The sequence below is a fragment of the Narcine bancroftii genome, chromosome 7, assembly GCF_036971445.1.
Source record: "Narcine bancroftii isolate sNarBan1 chromosome 7, sNarBan1.hap1, whole genome shotgun sequence".
NCBI lineage: Eukaryota > Metazoa > Chordata > Chondrichthyes > Torpediniformes > Narcinidae > Narcine > Narcine bancroftii.
Window position 1 is genome coordinate 8,717,282 of NC_091475.1, and position 15,131 is coordinate 8,732,412.

Below are 15,131 nucleotides of genomic sequence, written 5' to 3' on the forward strand. Positions count from 1 at the left end.
TTGTTGACTTGTTATGTGCTCCAAAGGAAATGGACCAATGACGATTTTTCCCAAGCAAAATATTTCAGTAACAATTGGCTCTAGAGCAGTGACATCCACTCACATCCCACCTTAAGCAATCCCTTACTAATCACAGAGCACCGATGGCATAGGGATTACCTTAAGTGGTATGTGAGTGGAAGGAGAACGATTGAGAACCATTGGTCTAGTTCCAAGAGCACAGCATTGAATCTACTCCTAGTATTTGAATACCTTGAATTTTTAGACCAGCGATGTGTAAACTAATAGTTTGAAAAAGTGTTTGGGTCACTAAATAGATAATTTCTTTGGACTTTCATTCTAAGGCAGTGTTTCTCAACCTTTTCCTTTCCACTCACATACCACCGTAAGTAATCCCTTACCAACTACAGAGTGCCTATGCTAATCATAATATTCTGATCTGAATGTTGTTTTGAATCAAATTAGTATGTAAAACCATGGTTTAATTTAAAATGTGCTGAAAGCCTTTAAGGAGCTATAAATATGAAGGTGTAAACTGCTTCAAAAGGAGAAATAAATAGATTTCAGATCCATAAAATATTCAAATTGATTTAGTAGGTTTAACATCCAGCTGTGTGTTTCTGCGCTGTGTGGTAGTTCCATCCTCAGCAGTTGAAACCTGGTATTTTTTGCACCAGGCTGTGGAATTTGCACTGATTTAATGACACTAACTCGTTCCTTCCTACCTACCACAAAAGTCTTTTCCTTCAATTTCCAACGATCTGCTTTAAATGGTAGGTTTCACGGACGAATGGCAGTACTTGATTCCCTCTTTGTGATTCAGGTATTTTTTAATGGGAACTGAGTCAGCTTGTGTAACATTTTGTTGCGTGGTGTGATCGCAAATCTTCCGCCAGTATTAAGTATGACAGTATTAAACTTTTAAAAGAAAATAAGTTACCAGTTAAAACCAGCAAAAGCATCTCAGCCTTTGTTTACAACACCTCTTGCTTCACCTTTTGGCTCACTGTTGATACAGATAATCACACAAGGCTTAAGATAAGTTGACTTTATTTGAAAAGGTCAGGGGGGGACCTCGGGTGTGAAAATATGAATATCAGCACCTGTAATGAAAATTTTGAAAGATAACATCGGAAATAAAAGCAGCAAACACTGGAAACTTGGCGTCTGTGGAAAGAGAAGCTGAAGTAAACTGGAAAGCGAGGGCACTTTAAAAAAAAGTTTATCTTGAAATGCATCGCCATGTCAGCCAAAATGCAGATGCACAAGATGGACATGTAGATGAAGAGTATCAAAGGGAAGTGCAAGGTGAGAAGACAGGCTCATCTTCATTGTCTGTGGCTGCACACCATTCTCCTCCCACTCATGTTTGCCAGTATAATTGAGTCTCAGTTCACAAGTGTGCCAGAGCACTGTGAAGTATTGGCTCATGGAATTAATCATAATGAAGAATTAAGATCACAAACTTTTGTTTATATTGTAGTAGGCTGGGTGGAAATTAAATACAGCAAATTGTTCCTCCTGTGGTCTCCTGTACATTGAAGAGACCAGGTACACACTGGGAGATCACTTTGTTAGGCACCTTGGCTCTGTCCGCCATGATACCATGGATCTTTACTGCCCACTTATTTCAATTCCCCATCCCATATCCTAGATGACATGTCTGTCCGTGGTCTCTTGCACTGCCAGACTGAGACCACCCGCAAATTGGAGGAGCCACACCTCATCTTCCAACCGGATGGCATTAACAACGACTTCTCCGGTTTCCTTTAAACAGCTCCCTCCTTCTTCCTCCTATCGCCTTTCTCCCAGCTTTGGCCTCTCTCTCTCTTTCTTTCCCTTCCTCCCTCCCCTTTTCCCTCTGTCTCCTTTCACAGAGCCAAAATCAATTCTCACCTCTGTTCTTATCATTTCCATTTAACACCTTTGTGGGTCTGGACTCCTCCCCTGGCCAATCTTAAGTTTTTATTCTGACTCCTTCCTATTGTTTGCTTTTTCCTTGGAGAAGGGCTCAGGCCTAAAGCATCAGTAATATATCTTTACCTCTACGGATGCCGCAAGCCTGGCTGAGTCCCTCCAGCATTTCTGTGTGCTTTTACTACAATCAAACTTTTGTGAAGCATTGGATTGCAATCATGCTCTCTTGTATCAGTACAAAGTGCATTTTAATTCCTCATGTGGTGCTGAGATAGAAGATCACCTTATTCTCAATGAATAATATTTTTAAAACTATCTTTTCTAGGGTGGAAAAATCCCCATCCGATGGACGGCGCCTGAAGCCATAGCATACCGGAAGTTCACCTCCGCCAGTGATGCATGGAGTTATGGAATTGTTCTATGGGAAGTGATGTCGTATGGAGAGAGGCCTTACTGGGAAATGTCTAATCAGGATGTGAGTGTCTTCTTTGCATTGTAATTTTGAAAATGGCTCATGCAGAATTAGAACGTCAAGCATGGGCATGGCTATTCACTTCTGTGTCGCTGAGAGGAATTGAGGAGGAGCGTAAAGAGTACTGTCTGCCCTGGAGAATGGCTTGAACATCTTTCTAAAACTGCAGTTGGAAATTGGAAACAAAATGGCTGCATCCCTATCATTTAACAAAAATACTAGGAGAAAAGATAAATCAGGGAACGATTCATGCTTGCTCAACTAAAAAAAGTGGATAATTTGTGACAGAAAAGATTATCGCTAGCCCAAAGACTTCTTTGCTTCCTTTAATAAGGGGGTTGTGGGGCAGGTATGGAATTCCTGTCCATTAATGCAACATCATCTCACACGTTCACCCCTATGGTTCCTTTAGTGATGCAAACTAATCATAGGTTGCTGGAAAATGAAGTGGAGAAAACAAAAACTGCTGTGTCAAAGTAACTACAGGTACTCCCCGATTTGCGACTTATGCGACTTACGACGGAAATTTTAATAAAATAAAGAAAAAATATAAGACTTACATGGATTATGTTGTATTTGACAAATTATAACAGGAATACAGGGCATGTCAAAGCCAAATTGTGCGCACTTACCTTGTTAGTCAGTGTCCCGGGGTCCGTAAGATGGGCGTGGCCATCTTGATTCCTGTGGGCATGTGGAATCAAGATGGCTGCGCCCAGACTACGGACCCCAGGATGCCGACTAACAAGATAAAAGATTTGATTAAAAACTTGCTACTCCACGCACGCGGACACAGTTCTGACTTACATCCATTTCAAGGTACGGCAGATCCTTCGGTCACAATTACGGTCGTAGGTCGGGGAGTACCTGTATTCATTCTCTTTGCACAGACTGCAAGCATGATGAAAACAAAGTTATTTTGCCTGTGACTAAACCCTATGTTTCTGTTGACCTCACTAACCATATCCGTCTGAGCTCCCAGTGGCGATCTAATATATCACTATTAGAACATCATGGAAGTTAATATTTAGCAGCTTTGACCATTGCTTTATACTATCAAATAAAAATAGGAGGTGTGTTTCGGACCAGGTTAGTGCCTGAGTTAATATAATTCACAAGAGAATTGGATAAGAAGACATTACGAAGTTGCACAACAACAGACCAGCTTCAAAAATATATCCCTCTGTGATTATACATTAAGGCTAGGGCACAGCAAAGCATATATCAACATCAGAATTCTGCCTAGTATCATAAATTGTGTACATGAAGTTTGCCTCTCACAGCATGTTGGGTGTGCACACCAGCATGTGATGCATGTATATGTCATTCTGATTAAAGAACCACATTCCTCTGTCAGAACTGGGAGATCATTTGCAGTTCAAACCATTAAAAAAATATATCCTGGAGTCCATCGCAGACCACCATGACATCCATTGCTAACACAAAAAAAAACCCCACCTTTGATTGAAAACATTAAAATAATCTTTACATTCACAGATTTTAACGTGAGACTGGCCTGGAAAATCTATTTCTTAGAATAATGTTTATAAACGTGATTTGAGGCAGTTTGTATGAGGATTTTCTCCCAGTCCTCTGTGTTCCTGATGCACCAACACATTGCATCGCTCGCAGTAGGTGCACTGTTGTTCAAATACAAATTTTTTTGTTCCTGTATGTGTGGGCTTGGCCAGTCATACAGAAGTTAGTGGGCATGCAGAGTAAATAAGGTGCCCACTATTTTGTTGGTTAAAGGGAACCTGTCTGAGCTAGTCCAAGACCTTATTGTAGGTCCCATGCCAAAAACCTATCCCCGGTTGTTATTTTTAACTCCTTTTGAGGGCTTACTCTTGGAACTCCTTCCCTCTCCCCACTGACCCATTGCAACCTCTACATATCTACAACCCACTCAGATTTCAGATTTATTGTCAGACTCCATAATGACATCACAAGCAACTCTGAGATTCTTTTTAACTGTAGGCGAGGCAAAATTACCACTAATTGGTAGTGCAAATAAAACTGTATGCACATAAACAAATAAAGAATGGTAAACAGACCATGAATGTAAACAAACTGACTGTGCAATATAGAGAGAAGGAAACATCAATAAAGTGCACAAGTTAGAGTCCTCAAATGAGTCTCTGATTGAGTGTGGTTGAGGAGTCTGATGGTGGAAGGGTGGCAGCTGTTCTTGAACCTGGTGATGTGAGTCTTGTGGTACTTACACCTCACTTGGAATACTGTGTGCCATTTTGGACCCCTTTATCCTAGACAGGGTAATGTTGCAGAGCGTACAGAGAAGATTTATCAGGATGATTCCTGGAATTCAAGGGTTAACATATGACAAAAGCTTAATGGCTCTTGGACTCTATTCATTGGAGTATGGAAGAATGAGAGGGGGTCTCATAGAAACATTTCGAATGATGAAAGGATTGGACAGAGTAGATATGAATAAGATGCTTCCCTTGGTGGGTGAATCCAGGACAAGAGGGCACAGTCTTAGAATTAGAAGGTACCCATTTAAAATAGAGATGAGGAGAAATGTCTTTAGCCCCAGGGATGTGGGTTTGTGGAATTCATTGCCACATAAAACTGTGGACAGCAGATCATTGGGGAATTTTAAGGGGAAGATTGATAAGGATCTAATTAGTTAGGGTATCAAGGGATATGGGGAAAAGGCCGAAACTTGAAACTAGATGTGAGAACATTTTAGCTCAGGGTGGATTTGTGGAGCAGACTCGAGAGGCCAAATGGCCTACCTCTGTTCCTTTTTCTTATGATCTTGCAATCTTTCCTGATGGCAGCAGCGAGAACAAAATGTGTGCTCGAGTTCAACCCTTTATTCTACCCCTAAAAGCACAGCTAACGTCAACCAGAAGCTCATCCAACCAGGAACCTCATAATCAAAACTGCAGTTATCCATTTTGTGAACGCTTTATACACTTGGGAACATGTTGCCTTCTGAATCGCACCCCATCCTGACTTGGTTAGATTTTGCATTCCTTCATCATATCTGGATCAGAAACCTGGCATTCTCATATTTGTGGGTCTATCCACACTTCAACAACTGCACCAGTTCAAGAAGGCATCTTTTCCTGGGCAATTGGGGAAGGGTAATTAAAGCAAAGCTTACACCCCTTGAATGAAGACAAAAAGGTCATGGAAATAACTCACATGGCAACTAATATTAATAGAGTAAAACCCCCGGAATCCACCACATATGGGGTTTGGTAGATGCCGGATAAGTGGATTTTCCAATTGCTTGAGACTCACTCTAACAATGCCTCACTAATGCATCTGCATTAAGAATAAACAGCTTAAAAGGCAAAAACACTAGACTGTACTTACACAGAACAAACTTCACTTGCATGAATATATAAACCTTAAAGCATTTTACTTTATTTTCTGTCACAGTCTTTATAAACATTTAACCGTTGCTGCATCTGCAGGTTCCTCCCCCTCGATGAGGCCTCCCAAAAGTCAAACAATACATTATAGATCATTAATCCCTCCTCCACCAAATTTACAGATAAAACCTCTGACCAGGCCAACTCTTACTAAGCAGAGATAAGGAGCCACTTGAAGAGAGTCACCCCAATAGCGATGCCATTGCTCTTCGTCCTGGGTGACACCATTGCTGTTTCACACAACTTTACTCAAAGAGCTGCTACAAGCAAAACACAACCAAGACTCTCCGCCGGCTGAATATTTGCTCCCATCTTCACCAAAGATTTACGTGTTACTTCAGGGGACATTTACTTTTACAATTTAAAACTTGTGTAGATTTTATTCTCATTTTTTTTTAAATTGATTACCTCAATTTTTTTTTTTGGCAATTGCTTCAAGCTGCTGGTTGCTTGAATTACGGATACCAAGGGTTTTACTGCATTATAGAAGTTTATTTGTGTCATATAGCTCCTCATTATTCTGCTGACAAATGTCCACAATGGTCATCTCAAATTCTCTAGTTGCACAGTATTTATTCCACTGTATCTGCAACCACCAAATCTCTTGGGGAACATTAGGTTCACACTTAACTGACCAGAGGTGAATTTCATCTGTGCATTTGTGCTGAGAGCTGGCAAGATTCAGTGTGTGTATCAGTTGCATTTAATTACTTGGCTTCAATACCAGATGAATTTCCTTTTCCATTAGGAAATGTACATCAGGCATTTCTATTCGTCCAGTGCCTCACCTCTCCATCTCTGCTGAGAGCAACTGAAAGCTCCATTTCTGAATGGAGAGAAGTACCAGAGACTTCTAAACATTGATTCATTTGCCAATCGGGTTATTTGGAAGATCATACTCGAAACTGGATCGCACTTTCAGACGCAGACACTCTTGGCCTGCAGCCAAATTTTGTTTCACTCCAAATGCAAATTAAGCACCAATGCTCACCTTGATTATTTGAGATGATGTTCATGCAAAGGTGGTGGAGTTGACAATAGACAATAGACAATAGGAGCTGGAGTAGGCCCTTCGGCCCGTCGAGCCAGCACCGCCATTTTACAGATCATGGCTGATCACTACCATCAGTACCCCTTTCCAGCCTTATCCCCATAATCCTTAACTCCTTTGCCCACTAGAGTCTTATCTGCCTCTACCACCCTCTGTGGCAGAGCATTCCACAGATTCACACTTCTCTGGGTAAAAAAATGTTTTCTCATCACCTTGAGTGTTGTTTGGTGCAATAATATAAAGCAGGGAATAGGAAATTGGCAGCCTCTCCCTGGATTTAAATTCCCATCAAAACCAATGATGTGTGATGTAAATCAATCTCCTTATTTTTACTCACTGGATTACACCATTGGAAAAAAGTCAATATGGCACTCAGAGTCTGTACCAGGTGGCTTCTGTATCTGGAAGCTTTTAAAATGTTTGTTCATCTGGATGGAAGCACTGCAGTGGATTTCACCCCGGGTCTTGCTTCATGCCAATAGAGTCTCTGTCTCGAAATCCAGGACAAATGCAGAGTGTTTTCAAGGTTGTTTTAACTTGCTTCGAGCTCCATTGTGCTCCTGCAGATCACTGAAGTTGTCTTCCATTGAATCCACATCCAGGTCATTAAAGCGGTCGACGAAGGGTATCGACTACCACCCCCCATGGACTGCCCGGCTGCCCTGTATCAGCTGATGCTGGACTGTTGGCAAAAGGACAGAAACAACAGGCCCAAGTTTGAACAGATTGTCAGCATCCTCGACAAGTTGATTCGGAATCCCAGCAGCCTGAAGATTATCGCCAATGCCGCAGCAAGGTGCAAACAATTCCTTCTTCAGTTCAAAATACGATAGAATTTGTTCTCAGTGGTACACGTTAAATGTGGAAGGCAATATCGTGCGCCTGCTAAGTCCCCATTCTGAAATTTGGCTCCAAAACCAAGGACAACCCCTAATCATTCCCAAATTCTTCATTTAGCTCATACAACAGAAAAAATATTCTTCTCTTTAATACGCATGGTTTCGGTTTTCCTAGGTTCAGGGATCAGATACTGACCGGGATATGAGGGAAACTGAAAATGTTTGTCAGAAAGAAATGGATTCAGCAGAGAGGCGCATCTTCATACTCCACTGCGGTTCATTCTGAGAGAGGATAAGATCAACATTCAGCTCTGCCCAGGAGTAAATCAGAAATATCTGTAGACACCGTGGTTGAAGTAAAAATTCAAAATTCTGGAGAAGCTCAGCAGGTCAAACAGGGTCCTTTATGTAGCAAAAGCAGAGATGTATAACCAATGTTTTGGGCCCTTCATCAAGGTATGATAAAATGCTGACAGGTGTCTGAAAAAAAGAGTCAGGGAGGGGGGAGGGGTAGAAAAGGCAGGAGATAATAGGTGGTGAAAGGAAGGAGGGGCAGAGCAATGAGGGGAAGGAGGGGTGGCTGGGTGGGTGAGGGGGAAGGGAGGGAGGACGGGAAAGGGGCAGGGGAAAGAAAAGGCGAGCAGGTTTAGCAGAGAACAGAGAAGTCGATGTTCATGCCATCCGGCTGGAGGATGCCCAGCCGGAAAATAAGTTGTTGTTCCCCACCAATTTGAGGGTGGTCAGGGTGGAACAGTACATAAGGCCATGGACATATAGACATGGACATGTGAGTGTGGGAGTGTGCCTTGGAATTAAAATGGTTGGTTACTGGTTGGATGAAGAGGAGGTGCTCAACGGAGTGATCTCCAAATCTGCGGCCAGTCTCTTCAATATAGAGAAGGCCACAAAGGGAGTACCCGATGCAGTAAATCAGTCCTGCAGATGCACAGGTGAAGTGTTGCTTCACTTGAAAGGCCTGTTTGGGGTCCCGGACCGTGGTGAGGGAGGAGGTGTGGTGCAAGTGTTGCACCTTTTGCGGGCACAGTGGATGGTGCTGGGGGTGTGATGGGTGGGGAGGGATGAGTGCATGAGGGAATCATGGAGGGAACGGTCCCTGTGAAAGGGCGAGAGGGGAGGAGAAGGAAAAATGTGTCTGGGCGTGGGAATCCTGTAGTAAGTTCCGGAAATTCCAGCGGACGATGTGTTGGTTGCAGAGGCTGGTGGGGTGGTAGGTGAGGATGAGGGGGATTCTATGCTTCTTGTATCTGGGGACAGAGGGGGCCAGGGCAGATGAGTGGGAAATGGATGAGATGGGGGTGAGGGCTGATTCAATAGTGGTGGAGGGGAAGCCACGTTTGTGGAAGAAGGCAGACATTTCAGAAGATCTGGACTGGAAGACCTCATTTTGGGAACAGAGGCAGTGGAGGTGGAGAAATTGAGAGAAGGGGATGGAATCCTTTCAGGGGACAGAGTGAGAAAGTGTAGTCCAGGTAGTTGTGGGAGTTAGAGGGTTTGTAGTATATGTCAGTGGAAAACTTGTCTCCCAAGATGGAGACAGAGAGATCCAGGAAGGGGAAACTGTTATCAGAGATGGACCAGGTGAGTTTGAGGTCCGAATGGAAGTTTGCCACGAAGTGGATGAAGTTGACAAGCTGATCACAGGTGATATAGTTATTGATATGCTGGAGAAAGAATGGGGGGGTTTGCTTGTGTAGGCTTGCAGCATGGATCGCTCCACAAAGCCCACAAACAGGCAGGCATAGCTGGAACCCATGTGGGTACCCCTGGCTACTCCATTAATTTGGATGAAGTGGGATGAGTTGAAGGAGAAGTTATTTAAAGTGAAAACGTTGTGTCTGGCAGAGGACGGTGGTGGTAGAATGTGACTGATCAGGGCTTTGGTCCAGGAAAAAACAAAGTGCTTCCAGACCTTCTGTATGGGGGAAAGAGGTGTAAAAGAATTGGACATCCATCGCAAAGATTAAGCGGTCTGGTTCGGGGAATCTGAAATCATTAAGAAGATGAAGGGCATGTGAGGTGTCGCGGATGTAGGTGGGGAGGGATTGGACCAGGGGAGGAAGGATAGAGTTAAGGTAAGATTAAACTAGTTCAGTGGGGCAGGAGGAGGTAGAAACAATGGGTCAACCCGGATGGTTGGGTTTGTATATCTTGGGTAGAATGTAGAAATGGGGAGTGAGGGGGAGTGGGAGAGAATGAGGTTGGTGGTTGTGGAGGGGAGGTGACCAGAGGTGATGAGGTTGGAGATGGTGTTGAAAACAGTGGCTTGATGTATGATGGTGGGGACCCCTTGGAGGAGTTGATAGGAGGAGGTGTCTGAGCACTGTTGACTGGCCTCGGCAAGGTAGAGGTCAATGCACCAGACGACTACCGCACCGCCTTTGTCTGCTTGTTTAGTGGTGAGGTTGAGATTGTTGCAGAGAAAGTGGAGGGCAGAGCATTCTGAGGTTGGAGTACGAGAGGGAAGTGGTAAAGTTGAGAAGGTTGATGTCTCATCAACAGTTGGAAATAAAAAGGTCCAGAGAGGGCAGCTGGCCAGGACGAGGTGTCCATGAGGAGAAAGAAGGCTTGAAGTGGAAGAAAGGGTCTTCGGTAGGGAGTGGAGAGTCATCTTCATGGAAGTGAGTCCAAAGGCAGAGGTGATGGAAAAAGCATTTGCCATCATGGCGAGTGTGGAACTCACTGAGGTGTAAGCAGAAGGGGATGAAGGTGAGGCCTCTACTGAGGACTGAACACTCCATCTCAGAGAGAGGAAGGTCTGAGGGGATAGTCAAAAACCAAGCAGGGGTCAGAGTGGGAATTGGTGTTGTGGAGGGAGTTGGGGAAAGGTGGAGAGTTGGTAAGGCCCGAGTGTGGAGATGGAAGGTGGGGGATGTTTGAAGGGAAGTGGAGGGGGTTGGTGGGGCTTGGCAGGGGGTGTTAGGGAGGTTGGGGGGGGAGGGGTGGGGGAAGGGGAGGTCAAAAGGGAGGTGGGGGTGGGGAGGTCAGCTGAGTGGTTGGGGGTGGAATAGGTTAAAGGAGGGTATGGGGTAGCCAGAGGGAGAAGAGGAGATGAGGTCTGAGAGTTAGGAGGTTGGGCAGAAGAAGGGGACAGAGAGGGGATGGAAGTGGAGTAGGGAGAGGTGTAGGAGGATAGGGAAGGAGTAGAGAAGGGGATAAGTAAGTGGGATCCAGCAGTGAGATCAGGTCTCCAGTAGGAGTCTGTGTCGGGAGTCAGCAGTCGAGGCTTCGGGAGCTCTGGTGAGTTGGTGGTCGGGCCCGGGTTGGAGTGGGAGGCCATGGCGTTGGGAGCTCATGGGGTCGGTGGCTGGTGTTGGCGTTCTGGTCAGCGGCCGTGGTATTAGGAGCTCCATCGGGAGGGTGGCCGGAGCCTGGATGGGGATCCACGTGGAGGGTCGCAGAGGTTGGTTACAGGGAGAACATGTAAACTGACTCGGACAGAGGTCAGGATTGAACCTGGGTCACTGAAGGTAGCAGCCACAGTGCTCTCATGCCACCCCAAAGTCTGTGAAACTAGATCAGGGTGTAGTGTCGACGGTTGAATGCAGATGCAGTACAGGGAGGGGTCCACTGCAGACCAAGGCTATCTCTTTTTTTTCCTTTTCCTTTCAAATCCAGTATTTTCCTTGTCGCTCCTGTATTACCATCAATCGTATTGGAGTATTTAATTTTGACACAAAATACCATTCCCTGTTCAAATAGCATCAATATATTACAGAAGTATTAAAGTTCAAATCTCAAATTGCATATTGGGCCTGCTGCTCTATTGCTTTTTTGTAATATGTGTAATTTAAATAAAATGATTGAAGAATTATAGAGTATACATAAATGAAGTTGGTTTTAAGTGGGTTCCCCAGAGTGTGGAAGCAGGCTGTTTGTATGGTAATACATCAGTTATGACGTATAATAGTATGCAGTTTCGTGCCAGAGGAACAAATTTAATCAAACATGATCATTCATTTGAATGTTGCTCATTTTGTAAAATAAACCTCTAGCAACAGGTTACAGCAGAACGCTTTGCCCAGCTCCCCTACAGCACCTGGTGTTCCCCTCCAGTCCTGAGCCTACTTAGCTTCCGAGGTCAGACAATCTTAGACATATTCAGGCTATTAGGTGCCGTAGTCGCAAAAGCAAGAATAGCATTTATTGAAATGAGAAACATCCTATCGAACAAGGAAATAACAATTGACCTCCGCCGCCTAGGTTCCCCAGATGGACGCTGTGCCTGTCATATATGGACAGGGTAACAAGTGAAGCAGTTCTATGAAGAACAAAAACAAAATGTAAATTACTTAAAAGAATCAGGAAACAGCAATCAAAATTCTTTGGGCACATTGTGCGAAGAGACGCATGAGAAGATTTAGTTACAACGGGAAGGCTGGAGGGAGAAAGAAGCCGAGGCCAGCAGAGAATGAAAATGAGAGATGGGTTAACATCGGGGTTAGAAACAGGGGAGGCAACAGCTACAATTAGGAGGATCAGAACCCATGATGGACGGAGACACGTGATCACCCACGCCGAACGGCAAGGCGCGAGGGTGTAGAAAGGAGGAATAACAGGTGTCCAATAAGTGTTCTTGCCAACATTGTGTTCGTGCCTGTTACTTTCAATTAGAATCATGGAATCACGGTTTTACAGGACAGAAATAGCCCTTCAGCTGACCCTGTCCAAGGTAGTCCCATTGGACTGCATTTGGCCCATAGCCTTCTAAACTTTTCATATCCCGTCGCTCTCTAAATGCCTTTTAAATGTTGCAATTGTCCCGGCCTCCTCTCACAGCTCACTCTACGTACACTCCACCATCTATGTGAAAACAGTACCCATTGGGATCCCTTTTAATGTTTCCCCTCTCACCTTCAATTTATGCCCTCTAGTTTCAGACTCCTCTACCCTTGGGGGGGAAAAAAAATAAGCCTGGGAAAGACAACACACATTCCTTTAAAAATCTTATTGTTTCGAGTCAAACTGCCCAGAACCAGAATCTCCAGCCCACTGATTCCACACCAAGAGTCAAGCACCCATTTACACCAACCCCTCTATTAATCCCATTTAATTCTTCCCACATTCCCATCATCCTCCCCCTCACACTGCAACACCAGGGTCAATTTTCAGGGGTCAATTGGCCTACGAACAGATGGAATGTGGGAGGAACCCCAACACAGTTACAGGGAGAGCATGTAAACTGACCCGGACAGAGGTCAGAATTGAACCTGGGTCACTGAAGGTAGCAGCCACAGTGCTCTCATGCCACCCCAAAGGCTGTGAAACATAGATCTGTTCAGATAGCAACTGCAATTTGTGTGAACCAAAATTAGTTCATTTTCCACTCCTCAGAAACTTAACACCAACGATTTATTAAAAGCATTAATGGCTCAGTTGGAAACAGCAGGAGAGCAACTCAGATTGTAGGAACAGTAGAGAGAAAACATACCTAATTTGTCTGTTCCTGTGTAAATCAATAGGATGCACAACCCAGTCAATAAATCGCATGGTACAGGCCACAGACATTCATCTGGGTTACATGCTGATGTATGCAACTCTTCCGGAAAAATACCACAATCTCTAACCCTCACATTGAGACATCTTAGAGTCTTCACAGTTAGATCCAAATTCCTTTAGACTATTAAATTGTCCAGATGTCTTCCGTCAAGAGGGGGAAAATAAAGGATCTTTGCAAACAGTGGGCAGTGAGGTGGGGGGAGAGGGCGGGGAAAGCACTTTCTCCAAGGGTGCTACTGTGGGCAATCTTAGATTTTATTCACATGTTCAGTCAAACACTGCAGGAATCAATAACTGTCATTTGAGTAGCTGCATACTTTGTATTTAGATTTTGGCCCCACAATTCTCAAGTTTCAAAGGGTATATTTCTTTAAAAGAAAAACTGAATTCCCAACTTTATTCGTATTTCAGGTTTCAAGGATTTTCAACACTGGATGTTAGAAATGGTGATTGGCAATTAGCAAGTTCCGAGAAGACTCTTCCCTCTTTTAGTTTTATAATATTTATGGAGCTTTTGATAATAAAGCATTTCCAGTGGGAAGAAGCATTTGCAGATTGTAATTCTCAGGCTTAAGTGTGTCTTAGCAAAGGTAAGCACATCTGAATTGGACCAGGGTAATAACCATTTCTTTTCAGTATAGAACACTGAATTGTAAAGTGATCCTGATTTTTCCCTTTGCTTGAGGGAGGCCCCATGCTTATATTGGATGGAGAAATCAAAAGATTTACTCAGACCAGGATTTTCCTTTTGTTATTGATGTTGCTGCTCCACATTGCCAAAAGTTCAGTTAAATCTTGCTCTCTCACTCTCTATCTCCTGATTAAAACCATTACTTTACAGTGCCAGTGTGATGCGCTATCCAGCAGAAAAGCAGACACAAAACATAAAGACTGTTCAACAGGCTTTATTCCACACAAACTTCCACAGAGCTGGCTGTGAGCGTAGCTGTGCTGGCTCTGAGACTGACCTTGAGGGGCCGGATGCAGCTTATATCCCAGAGTGTGATTGGCAGCTGACCAGGTGGGGCTTGGTCCATTTAGGTTGGCTGCTTGACAGCAGGCCTGGTGTTGCCTTGTCCTCCAGGTAGACAGGTTGTCCCCTGCAGTAGGCTCGAGGTGTATCACCACAGCCAGTGCCTGAAATTGTAATGATATGGCAAGAACATGTGTTTATCTAAACAGTTACACAGCCTAACATAGGGGCCAGGCCCAAAATGTTGGTTGCCCTGAGATGAGGTGTAACCCTGCTGAGTTTCTCCAGCATATTGGTGAATTGCGTATGTTGATTCAGCACATTTGATGTCATAAAAATGTCCCCAAGGATCTTCACAGGAATATGATCAAACAAAAAGTTTGATGTAAATTGGGGTAAAAGAGATTTTTTTTTATTTTGGAATGCTCTAAAGGAGGTGCACAAGAGGTAAAGATCTCATGAAGGGATTTCAGAGTTTAGGATGAGGCCAGTCGAAGGTAGAGCCACCACTTCTGAAGTCATTTCAAATCAGGAATGTTTAAAGCAGGCAGAATCGAAGAAGAAATCAGATTATTGCTGTTTGTTCACATGACTAGAGCCAGAGTCTAGTATCCTGGTGAAATCAGGGCAGAGCTACCTGCTTTGAAGCACTGCTGTCCCCTAGTGAAGACCTGCGGCTAAAGGCAGTTGAGAGACAATCACTTAGCTATTGATCTAAACTGAGTATCATCAGAGAATTTAACCAGTTGGCTCAACCTTTGTCTTGCCACTCACATACCACTTTAAGTATTACCTATGCCATCAGTGCTCTGTGATTAGTAAGGGATTGCTAAAGGTGGTGGAAAGAAAAAGGTTTGAAAATCACTGTTTTAATTGTACCTCATTGACTCATTATGTGCATTGTTTCATAACTCCAAAGGAAATGGCCAATGACAATTTTTCTCAAGCAAAATATTTC

General features: G+C 43.9%; 1 protein-coding gene across 3 annotated transcripts in view; it reads left to right on the forward strand.

Moving 5' to 3' along the window:
* Positions 1 to 15,131, forward strand: part of epha3 (eph receptor A3) — a 234,218-nt gene that overhangs the window by 202,317 nt on the left and 16,770 nt on the right. For 2 of the 3 annotated variants that reach the window (XM_069888746.1, XM_069888747.1), the window contains exons 14-15: positions 2,243 to 2,392; positions 7,447 to 7,640. In XM_069888746.1, coding sequence (XP_069744847.1) covers positions 2,243 to 2,392; positions 7,447 to 7,640 — 344 coding nt within the window. Of the gene's footprint in view, positions 1 to 2,242; positions 2,393 to 7,446; positions 7,641 to 7,858; positions 8,157 to 15,131 lie in introns of those variants that run through there. The other variant, XM_069888748.1, reaches the window with a different exon arrangement.